Genomic DNA, 19,968 nt, shown 5'->3' with positions numbered 1-19,968 from the left:
CTGTATTAATTGCGGAAATCAACTTAATAATAATAAGAAGAAGAAGAAGAAGAAGAATAAGTTAGCAGCGTTCGGATTACAATATAGTGGTTTTTTCAAACCACTATAATTAAGGAGATGGGGAACTACAATATCCAGAGAGATTAGCAAAATTAGGATTATTTAGTCTAGAAAAAAGATGACTGAGGGGCGATCTAATAACTATGTATAAGTATATAAGGGGAAAATACAAATATCTCTCCGAGGATCTGTTTATACCAAAGAATGTGACGGTCACAAGGGGACATTCTCTGTGACTGGAGGAGAGAAGGTTTTTAACCCAGCATTGAAGAGGATTCTTTACTGTTAGGGCAGTGAGAATCTGGAATTCCCTGCCTGAGGAGGTGGTGATAGCGAACTCAGTGGAGGGGTGCAAGAGAGGCCTGGATGTCTTCCTGGAGTGTAACAATATTGTATCTTACAGTTATTAGGTTCTTTAGAAGGACGTACAGTAGATCTGGGGACTTATTCTGAAGGAATATAGGTTGAACTGGATGGACAAATGTCTTTTTTTGGCCTTGTTAGCTATTTTACTATGATAGGTTGGTTTAATCCCTGTCTAGGATCAAAAATAGACATTTCTGTTTTTTTATTTCTTTGAGGGTTCTCGGTTTGGAATAAAAAAGGACACGTGAAAAGCCCCATACATTATAATGGGCACGTATTGCATTTGTGAAAAACATGAATAAAATATGTATGTTTAAATCTAATGTGTGAAAGGGGCAGTCTGTGCCACAATGAATTAGACTTTGAGTCATGCCACACCAGGAGGCCATTGCCTTAACAAGTATTGACTCTCAACAATCACCACTTTCCGAGCCAACAGAGTGACAAAAGAAGCAATCTTACACTGTCAAACCTCTTACATTTTGCAGACCAAAGAAAACTATGCACACTGAATGATCTGTTATAGGTTGCTCAGTGTGCATAGTCTTCTGTTTCCTAGCAGTGTAAAGGTACTGTCACACTTAGCGATGTACCAGCGATCCCGACCAGCGATATGACACGGTCAGGATCGCTGGTACATCGCTAAGTGGTCGCTAGTGAGCTGCCACACAGGCAAATCTCACCAGCGACATCGCTGGGGACGGGGGTCGCTACTTACCTGTCACACTAGGCGATCCTGATGTCCTCCCGCCCGTCTCCACGCTCGTCGCTCCACAGGAAGCTGACGACGAGAAGCGGTCCTGGACGTTCTCGCGCGATCAGCGATAACCAGCAGGGGAGCGGGTCATAGGTAAGTATCAGACACAGCGATATCGCTAGCAATATCGCTATAACGTCACAAGTTATAGCGATATTGCTAGCGATATCGCTTAGTGTGACAGTACCTTAAGTCCGATTTACAAAGGACGATGCACCGCAGAAAACAATGATTTTTTTTTGTGCTGTTCAAAAGATCATTTCACCAGATGAACGTGCGTTTTGCTTGTTCCTTAGGTGATTGGCAGCCTGTTTAAATGGTAAGATGATCGTGAAATGGGCGCTTTTAAGAATGCTTGATCACAATTATCCTTCCGTGCAAATGCATCTTTAGTCATATTGTATTAGGAAGTGAAAAGGGAGTACAGTGATGAGACGCGAGTACCATGATCATAAGACAATGGGTAAAATTAATGGATGCAAACAGCATACAGAGTCAGACTTTAGGGGCTGCACATTGTACGTGGCAACCAGCTTAAGAGGGCACCTGGGAGAAGTACTAAACATGATACTATTCCACAAAAAAATAAAAAAGTATGCTAAAATAAATCCAAAATATATGATATATAGATAATCATAGTAAAAATGTTACATGCATAACAGCATTTAATATATACAGACAACATATTGACCCACCTTGTCTGTGCGAGCACAACGCTGAAATCGGACGAGCTTTAAGTTATCAGCACAGATCTCAGGGATACATTCTGCTTTTACAAGTGCAGAGATAATTTCTCCTTCAATAGTTGGCAAAAGAGATGTTTTATTTATCTGCAAAAAAAAAATTAAAATATATAACCTTCATATTTCTCCATTTTATGTCCATGATAACAATAAGACTACACGATGAGGCAGATTTATTAATACGGACATACTGTAAAGGGAACCTGTTACCAGGATTTACCCATATAAACTAAGACCACCACCTTTCAGCCCTCTTAATGCCATCACCCTTCCAAGCCTGCTTTGACCTTCCTAATCATTCAAAATTTTACAATTCTGACCACTGTCACTTTATGTGGTAATCACTCTGGAACGCTTCAATGGATCCCACTGATTCTGTGAATGTTTTTTGGAGATATATTGTATTTCATATTAGTGGTAAATTTAGGTTGATATGATTTTGTGTTTATTTATGAAAATATCAAAAATTTGACAGCGTGTAATGCTAAGCTTCCGTGACAGAGGTCACACGAGTTCATCACCTCATGAGCTCTGGGGTGGAGGTGGGGATATATATATATATATATATATATATATATACAGTGGGGCAAAAAAGTATTTAGTCAGTCAGCAATAGTGCAAGTTCCACCACTTAAAAAGATGAGAGGCGTCTGTAATTTACATCATAGGTAGACCTCAACTATGGGAGACAAAAAAATCCAGAAAATCACATTGTCTGTTTTTTTTCATTTTATTTGCATATTATGGTGGAAAATAAGTATTTGGTCAGAAACAAAATTTCATCTCAATACTTTGTGATATATCCTTTGTTGGCAATGACAGAGGTCAAACGTTTTCTGTAAGTCTTCACAAGGTTGCCACACACTGTTGTTGGTATGTTGGCCCATTCCTCCATGCAGATCTCCTCTAGAGCAGTGATGTTTTTGGCTTTTCGCTTGGCAACACGGACTTTCAACTCCCTCCAAAGGTTTTCTATAGGGTTGAGATCTGGAGACTGGCTAGGCCACTCCAGGACCTTGAAATGCTTCTTACTAAGCCACTCCTTCGTTGCCCTGGCGGTGTGCTTTGGATCATTGTCATGTTGAAAGACCCAGCCACGTTTCATCTTCAATGCCCTTGCTGATGGAAGGAGGTTTGCACTCAAAATCTCACGATACATGGCCCCATTCATTCTTTCATGTATCCGGATCAGTCGTCCTGGCCCCTTTGCAGAGAAACAGCCCCAAAGCATGATGTTTCCACCACCATGCTTTACAGTAGGTATGGTGTTTGATGGATGCAACTCAGTATTCTTTTTCCTCCAAACACGACAAGTTGTGTTTCTACCAAACAGTTCCAGTTTGGTTTCATCAGACCATAGGACATTCTCCCAAAACTCCTCTGGATCATCCAAATGCTCTCTAGCAAACTTCAGACGGGCCCGGACATGTACAGGCTTAAGCAGTGGGACACGTCTGGCACTGCAGGATCTGAGTCCATGGTGGCGTAGTGTGTTACTTACGGTAGGCCTTGTTACATTGGTCCCAGCTCTCTGCAGTTCATTCACTAGGTCCCCCCGCGTGGTTCTGGGATTTTTGCTCACCGTTCTTGTGATCATTCTGACCCCACGGGGTGGGATTTTGCGTGGAGCACCAGATCGAGGGAGATTATCAGTGGTCTTGTATGTCTTCCATTTTCTAATTATTGCTCCCACAGTTGATTTCTTCACTCCAAGCTGGTTGGCTATTGCAGATCCAGTCTTCCCAGCCTGGTGCAGGGCTACAATTTTGTTTCTGGTGTCCTTTGACAGCTCTTTGGTCTTCACCATAGTGGAGTTTGGAGTCAGACTGTTTGAGGGTGTGCACAGGTGTCTTTTTATACTGATAACAAGTTTAAACAGGTGCCATTACTACAGGTAATGAGTGGAGGAAAGAGGAGACTCTTAAAGAAGAAGTTACAGGTCTGTGAGAGCCAGAAATCTTGATTGCTTGTTTCTGACCAAATACTTATTTTCCACCATAATATGCAAATAAAATGAAAAAAAAACAGACAATGTGATTTTCTGGATTTTTTTGTCTCAGTTTGTCTCCCATAGTTGAGGTCTACCTATGATGTAAATTACAGACGCCTCTCATCTTTTTAAGTGGTGGAACTTGCACTATTGCTGACTGACTATATTATATATATATATATATATATATATACATACATATTTACAGTGCCTACAAGTAGTATTCAACCCCCTGCAGATTTAGCAGGTTTACACATTCGGAATTAACTTGGCATTGTGACATTTGGACTGTAGATCAGCCTGGAAGTGTGAAATGCACTGCAGCAAAAAAGAATGTTATTTCTTTGTTTAATTTTTTTTTAAATTGTGAAAAGTTTATTCAGAGGGTCATTTATTATTCAACCCCTCAAACCACCAGAATTCTGTTTGGTTCCCCTAAAGTATTAAGAAGTATTTCAGGCACAAAGAACAATGAGCTTCACATGTTTGGATTAATTATCTCTTTTTCCAGCTTTTTCTGACTATTTAAGACCCTCCCCAAACTTGTGAACAGCACTCATACATGGTCAACATGGGAAAGACAAAGGAGCATTCCAAGGCCATCAGAGACAAGATCGTGGAGGGTCACAAGGCTGGCAAGGGGTACAAAACCCTTTCCAAGGAGTTGGGCCTACCTGTCTCCACTGTTGGGAGCATCATCCGGAAGTGGAAGGCTTATGGAACTACTGTTAGCCTTCCACGGCCTGGACAGCCTTTGAAAGTTTCCTCCCGTGCCGAGGCCAGGCTTGTCCGAAGAGTCAAGGCTAACCCAAGGACAACAAGGAAGGAGCTCCGGGAAGATCTCATGGCAGTGGGGACATTGGTTTCAGTCAATACCATAAGTAACGTACTCCACCGCAATGGTCTCCGTTCCAGACGAGCCCGTAAGGTACCTTTACTTTCAAAGCGTCATGTCAAGGCTTGTCTACAGTTTGCTCATGATCACTTGGAGGACTCTGAGACAGACTGGTTCAAGGTTCTCTGGTCTGATGAGACCAAGATCGAGATCTTTGGTGCCAAACACACACGTGACGTTTGGAGACTGGATGGCACTGCATACGACCCCAAGAATACCATCCCTACAGTCAAGCATGGTGGTGGCAGCATCATGCTGTGGGGCTGTTTCTCAGCCAAGGGGCCTGGCCATCTGGTCCGGATCCATGGGAAGATGGATAGCACGGCCTACCTGGAGATTTTGGCCAAGAACCTCCGCTCCTCCATCAAGGATCTTAAGATGGGTCGTCATTTCATCTTCCAACAAGACAACGACCCAAAGCACACAGCCAACAAAACCAAGGCCTGGTTCAAGAGGCAAAAAATCAAGGTGTTGGAGTGGCCTAGTCAGTCTCCTGACCTTAACCCAATTGAAAACATGTGGAAGGAGCTCAAGATTAAAGTCCACATGAGACACCCAAAGAACCTAGATAACTTGGAGAAGATCTGCATGGAGGAGTGGGCCAAGATAACTCCAGAGACCTGTGCCGGCCTGATCAGGTCTTATAAAAGACGATTATTAGCTGTAATTGCAAACAAGGGTTATTCCACAAAATATTAAACCTAGGGGTTGAATAATAATTGACCCACACTTTTATGTTTAAAATGTATTAAAATTTAACTGAGCAACATAACTTTTTGGTTTGTAAGATTTATGCATCTGTTAATAAATCCTGCTCTTGTGTGAAGTTTGAAGGCTCTAACTTATTTGCATCTTATCAAACCTGAATACTACTTGTAGGCACTGTATATACATACACACACACACACATATATATATATATACACACACATACACACACACACAGATACACATACACAGATAAACACACATAGACACCCACATATGTGCACAGATACACACATACATACATACACACACATACACAGATAAACACACATGCACACACATACATACACAGATACAAATACACATACAGTAGATACACACACAGATACACACACACACATGCACAGATACACACATATAGATACATAAACACACACACATATATACAAAAAAAACACCTCTCTTCCTCTCTTCATTCCCTGCTGCTTCAGTCGGGCCACGGCTGCAGGGTTACTATGGCCATGGGCAGGAAAGCAGAGGGCTTGCTCCCTGCCCACAGACAGCGCTGCCGCTGACACATAACAATGTCAGCGTGTTCCCACTTCTACACGCGACTCGCCCCGGTGATCATGAACAGCCAGGGCAGGCACCTGCAGTGTGCTCTGAACCGCTGCAGAGCAAACTGTCAGTGTTTACTGCAGGTCTACGGCAGCTCCGCGGACTGGAAAAGAACCCCAACGGCCCGGTACTGGGCCGCGGACCGGTGATTGGGGACCCCTGCTGTAAGTGATATCACCGGAGCTCATCAGCTGATGAACTCGTAACTCGTGTGACCTCTCTCACGGCAGCTCAGTGCTATACGCCGCACAAAAAAGCATTCATTACCGTACAAAAATGCAATAAAAACGTGGCAAAACCCCAAGTTTTTGCTACCAAGAGATGCAGAAACCTTGCAGAAATTTTTGGAAGCAAATACTCAACATGCGCACATACCCTAAATGTGGTTTAGGTACACTGTGGTTCAAAAGGGAGAGGGTAATTTAAATTTCAAAGTGCAGAATTCGCTGGATTTATTTTGTGGGGAGCCATTTTGATTTTCCAAAGTCTTTGCACTACCAGTAACGTGGAAGCCCCCTATATATCTCCATTGATAGATGATGAACCTGAGTGGGGACTTGCTTTTTTTGTGGATTGAGTTCAAGCTTTTGTTGAAAACATTTTACATTTTGGATCAAGGTTATCCTGCGCTCTACGCGGAGCACTTACTTTGGGGTTGCCATCTAAATCTCCAAATGATGTGATTCAGATGAAACCCCAGTGGAATCCATTAACTATAATGAGGCAGCAGAGTTACTCTGAACTCAGTCTAGCCTCTGTTCAGTGGTGTACTTCTTTTCAGAAGTGCACAAAGCTGTGATCCACTGTGCTTTTATGCATGCTTAACCCCTTTCTGCCATCCGACGTACTATCCCGTCCATGTGCCCTGGGCCCCTATGCCCATGGACGGGATAGTACGTCGGCGCGATCAGCGGCGCCCACGTGGTGAGCGCCGCTGATCGTGGCCGGGTGTCAGCTGATTATCACAGCTGACACCCGGCACAATATGTCAGGGGCGGTCACGGACCGCCCCCGACACGTTAACCCCTTGCACACCGCGATCAAACATGATCGCGGTGTACCGGGGGTTAAAGGGAAGCATCGGCAGGGAGGGGGCTCCCTCCGTGCTTCCCTGAGCCCCCCACGGCAGCGCAATGTGCAGCGCTGCTGCGGGGGGCTCCTTTCCTCCAGGCCCCCGAATCCAAGATGGCGACGGGGGCCTTCGGGGGCCTGAGGAAGCTGGCTTCCTCAGTGCCTGCAAAGCGCAGGCATGAGGAAGCCTTCTGCAGTGCCTGTGTCAGATCGCTGATCTGTCACAGTGACAGTGATCTGTGATGTGACAGATCAGCGATCTGTCACAGGACAGTGATGTTTCACCTGGGACTATTTAATAAAGTAAAAAAAAAAAAAAAAAAAAAAAAAAAAAATCGCCAAATAAATTAGAAAAAAAAAAAAAAAAATATTCCCCCAATAAATCCATTTTTTGGAAATAATTAAAAAAAAAAAAAAACAATAAAAGTACACATATTAGGTATCGCCGCGTCTGTAATGACCCGCCCTATAAAACTGTCCCATTAGTTAACCCGTTTAGCGAACCCCTTAAAAAATAAAAATAAAAAACGAAGCAAAAAATAATGATTTATTATCATACCGCCAAACAAAAAGTGTAATAACGCGCGATCAAAAAGACGCATATAAATATCCATGGTACCGCTGAAAACATCATCTTGTCCCGCAAAAAACGAGCCACCACACAGCATCATCAGCGAAAAAATAAAAAAGTTATAGCTCACAGAATAAAGCGATGCAAAAATAATTATTTTTTATATAAAATAGTTTTCATTGCATAAAAACGACAAAAACATAAAAAAAACAACCTAAATGAGGTATCGCTGTAACCGTACTGACCCGAAGAATAAAACCGCTTTATCAATTTTACCGCACGCGGAACGGTGTAAACGCACCCCCCCAAAAGAAATTCATGAAACGCTGGTTTTTGTTCATTCTGCGTCCCAAAAATAGGAATAAAAAGCGATCAAAAAATGTCACGTGCCCAAAAATGGTACCAATAAAAACGTCAACTCGTCCCGCAAAAAATAAGACCTCACATGACTCGGTGGGTCAAAATACGGAAAAATTATAGCTCTCAATATGTGGTGATGCAAAAACTATTTTTACAATAAAAAGCGTCTTTTAGCGTGCGACAGCCGCCAAACATAAAAACCGCCATAAATAGTAAATCAAACCCCCCGTTATCACCCCCTTAGTTAGGGAAAAATAATAAAATTAAAAAAAAAGTATTTATCTCCATTTTCCCATTAGGGCTAGGGTTAGGGCTATCGTTAGGGATCAGATTAGGGTTAGGGGTGTGTTGGGGTTAGGGTTGGAGTTATAATTGGGGGGTTTCCACTGTTTGGGCACATCAGGGGCTCTCCAAATGCAACATGGCGTCTGATCTCAATTCCAGCCAATTCTGAGTTGAAAAAGTCAAATGGTGCTCCTTCCCTTCCAAGCTCTGCCATGCGCCCAAACAGTGTTTTACCCCCACATGTAGGATATCAGCCTACTCAGGACAAATTGCAAAACAATTTTTGGGGTCCAATTTCTCCTGTTACCCTTAGGAAAATAAAAAATTGGGGGCAAAAATATCATTTTTGTGGAAAAAAATGTTTTTATTTTCACGTCCGAGTGTTATAAACTTCTGTGAAGCACTTGGGGGTTCAAAGTGCTCACCACACATCTAGATAAGTTCCGTGGGGGGTCTAGTGTCCAAAATGGGGTCACTTGTGGGGAGTTTCAATAGTTTAGGTACATCAGGGGCTCTCCAAACGCACATGACACCCGCAGACCATTCCATCAAAGTCTGCATTCCAAAACGTCACTGCTTCCCTTCTGAGCCCCGACGTGTGTCCATACAGTAGTTTTCTCCCACACATGGGGTGTCAGCGTACTCAGGCCAAATTGGACAACAACTTTTGGGGGTCCAATTTCTCCTGTTACCCTTGGGAAAATGAAAAAATTGGGGACTAATTGATCATGTTTCTGGAAAAAATACGATTTTTTTATTTTCATGCCCTGGCATTATAAACTTCTGTCAAGCCCTTGGGGGTTCAAAGTGCTCACCTCACATCTAGATAAGTTCCTTAGTGGGTCTAGTTCTGAAAATGGGATCATTTGTGGGGGGTTTCCACTGTTTAGGTACATTAGGGGCTCTCCAAAGGCAACATGACACCCGCAGACCATTCCATCAAAGTCTGCATTCCAAAACGTCACTACTTCCCTTCCGAGCCCCGACGTGTGCCCATACAGTAGTTTTCTCCCACATATGGGGTATCAGCATACTCAGGACAAATTGGACAACAACTTTTGGTGTCCATTTTCTCCTGGTACCCTTGGGAAAATAAAAAAATGGTGACTAAAAGATCATGTTTGTGGAAAAAATACGAATTTTTTATTTTCACGCCCGGGCATTATAAACTTCTGTGAAGCACTGTGGGGGTCAAAGTGCTCACCACACATCTAGATAAGTTCCTTAGGGGGTCTAGTTTCCAAAATGGTGTCATTTGTGGGGGGTTTCCACTGTTTTGGTACATCAGGGGTTTTCCAAACGCGACATGGTGTCCGATCTCAATTCCAGCCAAAAACGTCAAATGGCGCTGCTTCCCTTCCAAGCTCTGCCATGCGCCCAAATAGTGGTTTACCCCCACATGTGGGGTATCAGCGTACTCAGGACAAATTGCACAATAACTTTTAGGGTCCTGTTACCCTTGGGAAAATAAAAATTGGGGTGAAAAGATCATTTTTGTGGAAAAAATATGATTTTTTAATTGTACCGCTGTACGTTATAAACTTCTGTAAAGCCCTTGTGGGTTCAAAGTTGTCACCACATATCTAGATAAGTTCCTTGGGGGGTCTAGTTTCCAAAATGGGGTCACTTGTAGGGGGTTTCCACTGTTTAGGTACATCAGGGACTCTCCAAACGTGACATGGCGTCCAATCTGAATTTCAGCCAATTTTGCATTGAAAAAGTCAAACGGCGCTCCTTCCATTCTGAGCTCTGCCATGCACCGAAACAGTGGTTCCCCCCCACATATCAGGTATCTGCGTACTCAGGACAAATTGCACAATAACTTTTGCAGTCCAATTTCTCCTGTTACCCTTGGTAAAATAAAAAAAATTGAACCTGAAGTATTTTTTTTATGAAAAAAAGTTAGATGTTCATTTTTTTTTAAATATTCAAAAAAATTCCTGTGACGCACCTAAAGGGTTAATAAACTTCTTGAATGTGATTTTGAGCACCTTAAGGGGTGCAGTTTTTAGAATGGTGTCACTTTTGGGTATTTTCTATCATATAGACCCCTCAAAGTGGCTTCAAATGTGATGTGGTCCTAAAAATAAAATGGTGTTGTAAAAATGAGAAATCGCTGGTCAACTTTTAACCCTTATAACTTCCTAACAAAAAAAAATTTTGGTTCCAAAATTGTGCTGATGTAAAGTAAACATGTGGGAAATGTTAGTTATCAAGTTTTTTGTGTGCCGTATCTCTGTGATTTAAGGGCATAAAAATTCAAAGTTGGAAAATTGCGAAATTTTCAAAATTTTCGCCAAATTTCCGTTTTTCTCACAAATAAACGCAAGTTATTTGAATGAAATTTTACCACTAACATGAAGTACAATATGTCACGAGAAAACAATGTCAGAATCACCGGGATCCATGGAAGCGTTCCAGAGTTATGACCTCATAAAGGTACAGTGGTCAGAATTGTAAAAATTGGCCCGGTCATGAACGTGCAAACCACCCTTGGGGGTGAAGGGGTTAAAACAATGGACACTGCTGAATCAAAGGTCAGAGGCCAAAGAGACTCCATCTGCCTCATTATAGCGAATCTTCCGTCAGGGGTTCCGTCTGAATCATGTATTTCAGAGAATTATACACGGAAACTCTGGTGTAAATGCTCAGCGCAGAGCGCAGGATAAATGCGATCCGAGCCTTACTGCGATCTCTGGGAAGCAAAATGAACAAATATAAAGCAGTTGAAAACTTGGTTTATTTATTTTTTTACAACGTTCCTCGTGCGGTATAAGTGATTAGATGGAGTTATTCTTACGGTCGGTGTGATTACAGAGATACCAGATTTATATAGTTTTTTGTGTTTGGCTGCTGTCACACAAAAAATGCTTTTTTTTTTTCTTTACAAAAAATAAAGTTTTTGCATTGCCGTATTTTCAGAGCAATAGTCTTTCTGCATTTCTTCTGACAGTCATGTGAGGTCTTGTTTTTTGCATGGCAAGTTGACGTTTTTAATTGGTACAATTATTAGGCACATAACATTTTTTGATTGCTGACTATTCTGATTTTTGGGAGGCAGAATGAACAAAAATCAGCAATTGAAGATTTATCTATTTATTTTCTATTAAGCCGATCCCCATGTGGTATAAGTGATAAGGCAGCTTTATTCTTCGGGTCAGTACGATTACAGCGATAACAGATTTATATAATCATTTTTTTATGTTTTGGCGCTTTTATACAATAAAAACTATTTTATAGAATAAGGAATTATTTTTGCACAGCTTTATTTGGAAAGTTATAGCTTTTTTATTTTTTCCATCGATGGAGCTCTACGGCCAGGGCTGTGGAGTCGGAGTCGGAGCCCATTTTGGTGGAGTCGGTGTCATGGAAATTGAGGAGTCGGAGGTTTGGCTTACCGACTCCACAGCCCTGCCAGGGCTGTGGAGTCAGAGTCATGAAGTCGGAGCCAATTTGGTGGATCCGGAGTTGGAGTCACGGAAATTAAGGAGTCGGAGTCAGAGGTTTGTTACGGTGGTCACTGAAGGGGTTAACTAATGTGACAGTTTTATAGGTTGGGTCATTCCAAATGTGTACTTGTTTTATTTATTTTTGTTTTTACTTATATCTAATTATTGGTATTTTTTTTATTTTTGTTATTTTGTGATATGCATTTTTATTTTTCATATTTTTACAATGTTTTAAAACTTTTTTTTACGTACTTTGCTTTTACTGCATCAAGGGGATTAATTTTTTTTCCTCTGATCGTTCATATAATGCATTTCAATGCTCCTGTTGCTGGCAGACCCAGAAGTCGTCATGATGACCTCGGGTTGCCATGACAACAATCGGCCCTCCCCCAAAAGATGTGATTGATATCGATCGCGGTATTTAGAGGGCTAAACAGCAGGAGGCGGTGTGCGTACCATTCCTGGCTGTGAAAGCTGGGGGTTGGCTACCAGGTAAGCAGAGCTACCAGCGGTGATCGAGCGGTCACAGGTACTGTGCCGAGCACGATCACCATGACGTACCTATATGTCAAAGGCTGGGAACCACTACCAGACCATGACGTACAGGTCCTCCGCATTTTGAAGGGAATTATTAAAGGGAGTCTGTTGAGCCTGCACATTAATGAAAGCTCGAAGACAGATATTGCAGGGACAGCTTACTGAATTATTGTTTCAGAGGGCTTAAAAGTGGATCATGCAGTTGGTAAAAATAGCACATCGTTAGAAATTTGCATTCCAATTTTGGCCCAGTCTGGCACATCATATCTTAAACTACGCCTCTTTCCCACTTGGCAATGCCCCTTTTTTGGGTGAAGCCTAAAAATTGTGTAAAACAATGAATAAGATGCACAGCAAGTACAAAAGACCTGCCTCCAGTTAAGGCACATTTTGAGTAGTAGATTGGTCGCATTTTGGTCTGTCTTGAATGATTAAAAAAACATAGACAATAAATGAAAGATTTCTTGGGTTAATCAGCCTTACCTGCATGCCTGAATACCCGGAGCCACAGTAAATCATTTGTATAACATGCTTCTTTTTTGGAATGGCAGGATTCTTTGAAAAACTCTTAGTCCCCTCTTCATCTTCTTCCTCTAATGTCTTTTCAATAGGATTTTTTTGATCTCTCTAAAAGAAGAAACAAAAGGATAATACTTCAAAAAAAGGACTGGAGGTGTGGTGTGCTGTGCTGCTGGTGAACAATAATTCACAGTATGTAAATGTATAGGGATCAGCTATTCCCAACGCGATTCTAGGTCGCACTGACCTCTTCCACGGGGGAACCACAATATATAAAAAAATGCCCTATGTGTACTGTGTTAATCCCAAGTTTACAATAAAAGGACAATGACATTTCATAATGCCACATAGCAAAATAGATCCATGTGTATGTGATTCTTGCCGGCACTATCTGCATAGGAGTACCCATATTTGTGCTCCACGGGAAGACCAAAATAGTTGTCAATGTGACCAAGAATTTGCATATGGCGGCAAGCCCTTTCAGTTGGTACACAATATTTCCTTAAATGACAAGCTCCATACACCCTCTCTTTGGTGTATCCAGAGCTCCATACACGAGGCGGGAGAGCTGCCACCAGTCCATGCATTGCACTCTGTGATTGCTCCCAGATCCATGGACGTCTGCATGAGCCCTAACAAAACCCGGCCGGTCCACTGACGCGATGAGGACTTTACAGGGTGAATATAAGCGCCCTGTAATTTTAATGCATCCCCTGCTTTCTCTCATTTTTAAAAAAATACTTGACACTTTCTTTGTATAAAATCACATAAAAATGATTTAATCAAGGAATTTACACTTAGAGTTCCTTTATTGGGATCAGTGAATATTACAGATTATTTCTAGATTTCTAGGATATACCATAACATTCTGACCACAAAAATAACTGAGGGCCTTTCACTTGATTGGATGAGTCAAAGCCGCAGTGATCAGAATGTTATGACATATCCTATATCGTAGCGATATGCCAGCATTTATGATAGTAATGTACCTTTAAAAGAGCATGTCCGTACCTGGTATGGAAGAGTGACTGTCAGTCTCGAAAATCGTAGAAAGTGGTTTCGGCAAATATTCCTTGAGTGCCGACTCAGCAGTGTTATACTCCTCATTTTCTTCCTGATTCAATGTGAGAATTACAATGTCTCAGTTAAATAAAATTTGTCAAGAATAAAAAGTATAATAGCTAAATAGCGCTATGCATGGACCCCTGGCTCTCGCAGACCTTCATGGTCAGTGTTTCCCAACTCCAGTCATCCTCAAGAGCCACCAACAGGTCATGTTTCAGGCTTTCCTTAGTATTTTGATAGGTGATAATTCCATCATCTGCACAGGCAATAATGCCATCACCTGTGCAATACTAAAGAAATCCTGAAAGCCATGATCTGTTGGTGGGTCTTTAGGACAGAATTTGGGGAATACTGATCTAGAATAAAGATCTGGGCATAGTATTCGCACAGTACAATACAAAGGAGACTACATGAAGAATCCAGAGAACTTGCGCTTTGGTAATTGTCTGAGTTATATAGAGAGCCTCCTTAAGGCATAGGGAAGGCTCCCATGTACTGTATGTTATAGCGGTGGTCTCATGAAGGTAATGCCTAGCCATAGGTATTTATGGCAGGCCGACACCATAGACAGAGATACTTACTGAGATAATGACTTTGGGTTTTTCATTGGCTGTAAGCCAGAATCATCAACATTAACAGAAATAAACACGTGAAACAGATCACTCTGTAATGACTCTATAATATATGATTTTCACTTTTTCTATTGATGAACTGAAATAAATAACGTTTCATATTCTAATTTGGCGAGAAGCACCTGTATGTATTACATTCCAGATCTATCGCATGATGGACACCAGTAGATTCTGATTGACATTATTTGTGTCTGCCATTTTACCAAAGGAAGCCGTTCAACATGCAGGGCTATCTTTCCTGGTAGATGTGAACAGAACATCATGGGAATGGGGCTTCCTGAAATTAATGCAAAAACAGCACAACCAGATAAATCCATTCCATCTATCAGGCACAGACATTAAGTCCTTAGAAGGGATAGCTATGTCCAGAGGACAAGTTACTGATGGCGGGTGAGGGCTGACCCATAGTAGTGTAAATGATAGTACCGGTTCTTGAATGTAGCAGATGCGCTTTCTCCACCTGAACTCTATTGTCTATGGGTCTGCTAGAAATAGCGCTGTATTCGTCTTTCTGCAGCAGTCCCATAGACAAGAAATGGAGGGAAGGTCGAGCATGTTAGGCTCTGTGAGGCCATGCACTCCATCCCCCCAAGCGATCAGTCATTTATATTCTTGTCCGATAGATAGGAAACAACTTTAAATTCTGGGGATTTTAAACCCATTTAAAGGGGTATTGATTCTGCAACAGTGTAAAGTGCTGCGGAATATGTTGGCGCTATAGAAATAAACATTATTATTATTCCTCCCAAAATTCATGTAATCCCCTATCCACGAGATAGACAATAATTTGCTGATTGCACGATGTCTGACCTTTGGGATCCAGAGTGAGGCTCTGCTGCCCCATCCTGAATATAGCAAAGATGCACATACTCAGCCTTCACTCCATTCATTGCCTATGGGACTGATGGAATACCGGAGATCTGTACTCAGCAGTTGCATAGACAATGTGTGGAGCAGCAAAAGTGGGTCAGTGCATTCAGGATGGGGCTGTATATAAGGCCAGGTTCACATAGCGGACTGCATTAACGCTACTCCCATAACTCGATGGTGTTATGTCCTCCCGCTAGCAGTGACGGACCCTCGGATGCTACAGACCGCGTCCGAGGGTCCGTCACAGAACGACGGCACATCGCTAACACATGCCGATTATGACATGCGGTAGCGATGCGCTCGTCTATAGAAGTCTATGGGTGCGTTAATGCCGGTATGTAACGGATGCGTTAGACGCAGCACATTAACACTATGTGAACCCAGCCTAACTGGGTTTCAGAGCCCTGATCTCAAGAATGCTGGGGGTCCCAGCATTGGACCTCTAGGAATCAGAAATGGATACCTTGGGGTTTTTTTTTTTTTTTTTGGGGGGGGGGGGGTAGATAAACCTGTCTGAGTCCAGTATCTGTGGACTCAGCCAATGGGGCAGATGGAGAGATTGCGTTCTCCATCCGATCACACTCAGATGACACGGACAGTCTGAGCTGGGTGCCATTAGTATTCGCCAGCATGAGAGAACATTCGCCGTGTGACCCCGGCCCGGCAGGTGATGTGAACATTCGCTGTGTGGCCCCGGCCCGGCAGGTGATGTGAACATTCGCTGTGTGGCCCCGGCCCGGCAGGTGATGTGAACATTCGCTGTGTGGCCCCGGCCCGGCAGGTGATGTGAACATTCGCTGTGTGGCCCCGGCCCGGCAGGTGATGAGAACATTCGCCGTGTGGCCCCGGCCCGGCAGGTGATGAGAACATTCGCCGTGTGGCCCCGGCCCGGCAGGTGATGAGAACATTCGCCGTGTGGCCCCGGCCCGGCAGGTGATGTGAACATTCGCTGTGTGGCCCCGGCCCGGCAGGTGATGTGAACATTCGCCGTGTGGCCCCGGCCCGGCAGGTGATGAGAACATTTGCCGTGTGGCCCCGGCCCGGCAGGTGATGAGAACATTCGCCGTGTGGCCCCGGCCCGGCAGGTGATGAGAACATTCGCCGTGTGGCCCCGGCCCGGCAGGTGATGAGAACATTTGCCGTGTGGCCCCGGCCCGGCAGGTGATGAGAACATTCGCCGTGTGGCCCCGGCCCGGCAGGTGATGAGAACATTCGCCGTGTGGCCCCGGCCCGGCAGGTGATGAGAACATTCGCCGTGTGGCCCCGGCCCGGCAGGTGATGTGCTAGTGTAAGGGCCCCAGCACATAAGCCAAGTTTCATCCAGAAAACTCGCTTTTTTTCTCACTTTCACCAGTGTGCCCACTTCTTCTGTCCGAGTGTGATCCGTTTTCACACATCCACACTAAACATGAACACGATCAGGGCCCCGGGTTTATAATAGAAATACATCAGTACAAATCGGATTCCACATAGACGATCTGTGTGCGCTCCGCCCGGATTCTGGGCGAGTCTCACCCCAGGCTGAGGGAAGCAGTGCCTGACAGGCAGCCGAGAGAACAGCCCTATACAATCACACGGCTCAGTGTGAGGTCTGGCACACGCTGCACAAATGGTTGTATTGTGACATGCTGTGACCTGTAGTTCTATGACAACTGGTAGGTAATGGGGACATTACCTGGTACTAAAGACACTGCAAATAATACGGACCCCCGCAGGTCCTGCACCGCGGCATGTGCAGGAAGAGAGAGAGCTCAGCAATGAGGTGGAGAGGACCTTTCATGATGTCAGGGTCACGTGATCGGTGACATGGCGGGAGGAGCCAGCTTCAAGTTGCATCGTAACTGGTAAGTAATGTACTAGCTGAAGAGCCGGCGCTGCCCGGATAGTGATGAGCAGTCCGGCTCTTTTTGGTGATCCGGATCTTTAAACGGCACTTTTTTTTTTTTTTTTTAAATATTAATCCGTTCTCCTCAGTCTACGCTCCGGTCTCTCCTATATAGTGAGGCCTCATTATACCCCTGTATAAGGATCTAGTGACGCAGTGTAGACTGTTATTCAGCATTGCTGCTTCCTCAGATTGTCAGCTCTTATGATTGTGACGATTCAGCTTCTGCTGAGTCCATCTTCCTTTTTAGAGTGGACCCTCTGGGCCGTGGCACCCACCCAGTGGCGGATTATAATGAGGTCAATTTGGGCAGTTGCCCCGGGCCCAGTGGGGTTAAGGGGCCCACAGCCCAGGCCAGTAAATTGCCCCATTATAATCCGCCACCGCGCAGGGCCGGATTATAGGCAGGGCAGGCGGGGCTTCAGCACCGGGGCCCCCACCACAAGAGCTTCTAAGGGGGCCCCCACCACATTCCTGCTGGCTGCTGCAATGGCACTCCATCTTCTCCCCACCTAAAAGTGAGTGACCGTGGGGGCGGCATTATGTGCTCTGCTACCAGCAGCATCTACAAGTAGCGTGAACGCTGATGCTGCTGGTAGCGTGCAAAGGCTTGTGATGAGATCACAGGAGGGAAGGTGTGAGGGCCCCCGATCATGTGACCCCTGACTCCTCCCCTCCTGTGACCTCATCACAGGTCCTGTGCGCACAGCACAGAGCACTGAGAGCAGCCATGTATGTGGAGTGCGGCTCTGCGGGTGGAGGTCGGTGCTGGAGGCTCCATTATCCTCTATGTGGAGTGAGGCTCTGCGGGTGGAGGTCGGTGCTGGAGGCCCCATTATTCTCTATGTGGAGTGTGGCTCTGCGGGTGGAGGTCGTTGCTGGAGGCCCCATTATTCTCTATGTGGAGTGCGGCTCTGCGGGTGGAGGTCGGTGCTGGAGGCCCCATTATTCTCTATGTGGAGTGCGGCTCTGCGGGTGGAGGTCGGTGCTGGAGGCTCCATTATTCTCTATGTGGAGTGGGGCTCTGCGGGTAGAGGTCGGTGCTGGAGGCTCCATTATTCTCTATGTGGAGTGCGGCTCTGCGGGTGGAGGTCGGTGCTGGAGGCTCCGTTATTCTCTATGTGGAGTGCGGCTCTGCGGGTGGAGGTCGGTGCTGGAGGCCCCATTATTCTCTATGTGGAGTGCGGCTCTGCGGGTGGAGGTCGGTGCTGGAGGCTCCATTATTCTCTATGTGGAGTGGGGCTCTGCAGGTGGAGGTCGGTGCTGGAGGCCCCATTATTCTCTATGTAGAGTGTGGCTCTACGATTCGTGACCCCCGTCACGTGACGAGGGGGGCCCACAGAGTCTGAACTGCCCCGGGCCCTGGCTACCCTTAATCCACCCCTGCACCCACCCACCTAGGGCGAGCTGACCTAGTGAGAACCCACCCCCTGTACAGGGAGTGTCAGGGGCAAGACCAAGGGGGTGAGCCACCACGACTGCTGGGACCAGACGGCCGGCTCAGGGGGACACTACCGAGTGGCAACAGGACGAGCAAGACAAGACGTAGGTGCAAGGTATCTTCATTAGGATAACTTCAGAATCACATTCAGTGTAAAAACGTGAGAACAAGCAAAACGTGCAAAGTGCGTGCGTGGGCACACCAAGGGCCATAGCATGGTACGTGCCAGGTGGCACGCCTGGATACAGGTAGAGGCACAATGGCATCGGACTCCGGACTGCTGGCAACGATCGACATGATCAAGGCGTCAGGCTGCGGACATCAGCTCCAGACATCAGGCCGCAGTCATCCAGTTTACGATCTCTGGCAGCAATCGGCAGGTTCCAGGCATCCGGCAGGCAAACCAGGGTTCAGGCAAGGAGGCTCGTCAGATATCCAGGCATGGTGCGTGTTAGGGAACACGCCAAGGTCCAAGGCTAGGTGCGTGTGTAGGGGACACGCCAGGGTTCAAGGCTAGGTGCGTGTGTAGGGGACACGCCAAGGCACAAGGTAACAAAGAAGAGTCCTGCGCGTGCAGAGAGGCACGCCAGGAACAGGCGAGGCAGAGTCCTGCGCGTGCAGAGAGGCACGCCAGGAACAGGCGAGGCAGAGTCCTGCGCGTGCAGAGAGGCACGCCAGGAACAGGGTTCCAGGACAGGGTTAGGGCCTGTGCGTGCAAGAGGGCACGACAGGGGACATGGCAAAGCCTGCACGTACTTTTACAGAAGCACGGGGAGGTATGCCATGGGCAGGCGAGAGCCTGCGCATGCTTTAGAGAGCACAGTGCAGAAACAGCGTGAAGTGCAAGGGAGTACAGAGGGCACGGCTGGGGCACTGGCTAGCTGATAGGGCTGCGGCACAGACAGACAGGCAAGACTCCAGCGAACCCGACTGGCATGGCAGGCGACACAGCTGTCACTGACCAACGAGCACGGCTGAGGCACAAGCAGGCGGGCACGGCTGAGGCACAAACAGGAGGCTAGGAAGGCCAGGCGCATGCAAAGAGCATACGAAGCAGCAAGGGAAGACAAGACAAGAAACCAGGGAGAGCTTAGACAGAGTACAGAACCAGGGACGGAAGCATAGGCAGAAACACGGAATCAGGTC

The 19,968-nt window shown here is 45.3% G+C and overlaps 1 protein-coding gene and 1 long non-coding RNA gene across 3 annotated transcripts in view; one reads left to right on the top strand and one right to left on the bottom strand.

The window, feature by feature from the left end:
- Positions 1-17,300, bottom strand: part of LOC141084115 (pseudouridylate synthase 1 homolog) — a 52,030-nt gene extending 34,730 nt beyond the window's left edge. Inside the window, exons 1-4 of one of the 2 annotated variants that reach the window (XM_073568573.1) lie at positions 17,172-17,300; positions 13,941-14,043; positions 12,894-13,037; positions 1,879-2,013 (exon numbers count right to left, since the gene is read on the bottom strand). In XM_073568573.1, the coding sequence (XP_073424674.1) occupies positions 1,879-2,013; positions 12,894-13,037; positions 13,941-14,036 (375 nt within the window). In that variant the 5' untranslated portion in view covers positions 14,037-14,043; positions 17,172-17,300. Of the gene's footprint in view, positions 1-1,878; positions 2,014-12,893; positions 13,038-13,940; positions 14,044-16,841; positions 16,963-17,171 lie in introns of those variants that run through there. The other variant, XM_073568574.1, reaches the window with a different exon arrangement.
- Positions 17,240-19,968, top strand: part of LOC141084116 (uncharacterized) — an 86,870-nt gene continuing 84,141 nt past the window's right edge. Inside the window, exon 1 of the long non-coding RNA XR_012230935.1 lies at positions 17,240-17,340. This is a non-coding gene — a long non-coding RNA (uncharacterized lncRNA). The remainder of the gene's footprint in view (positions 17,341-19,968) is intronic.

This window comes from Dendrobates tinctorius, unplaced genomic scaffold (genome assembly GCF_039654945.1).
Source record: "Dendrobates tinctorius isolate UK_male_01 unplaced genomic scaffold, ASM3965494v1 ptg000022l, whole genome shotgun sequence".
Lineage (NCBI taxonomy): Eukaryota > Metazoa > Chordata > Amphibia > Anura > Dendrobatidae > Dendrobates > Dendrobates tinctorius.
This window is presented reverse-complemented; position numbering and strand designations above follow the sequence as displayed.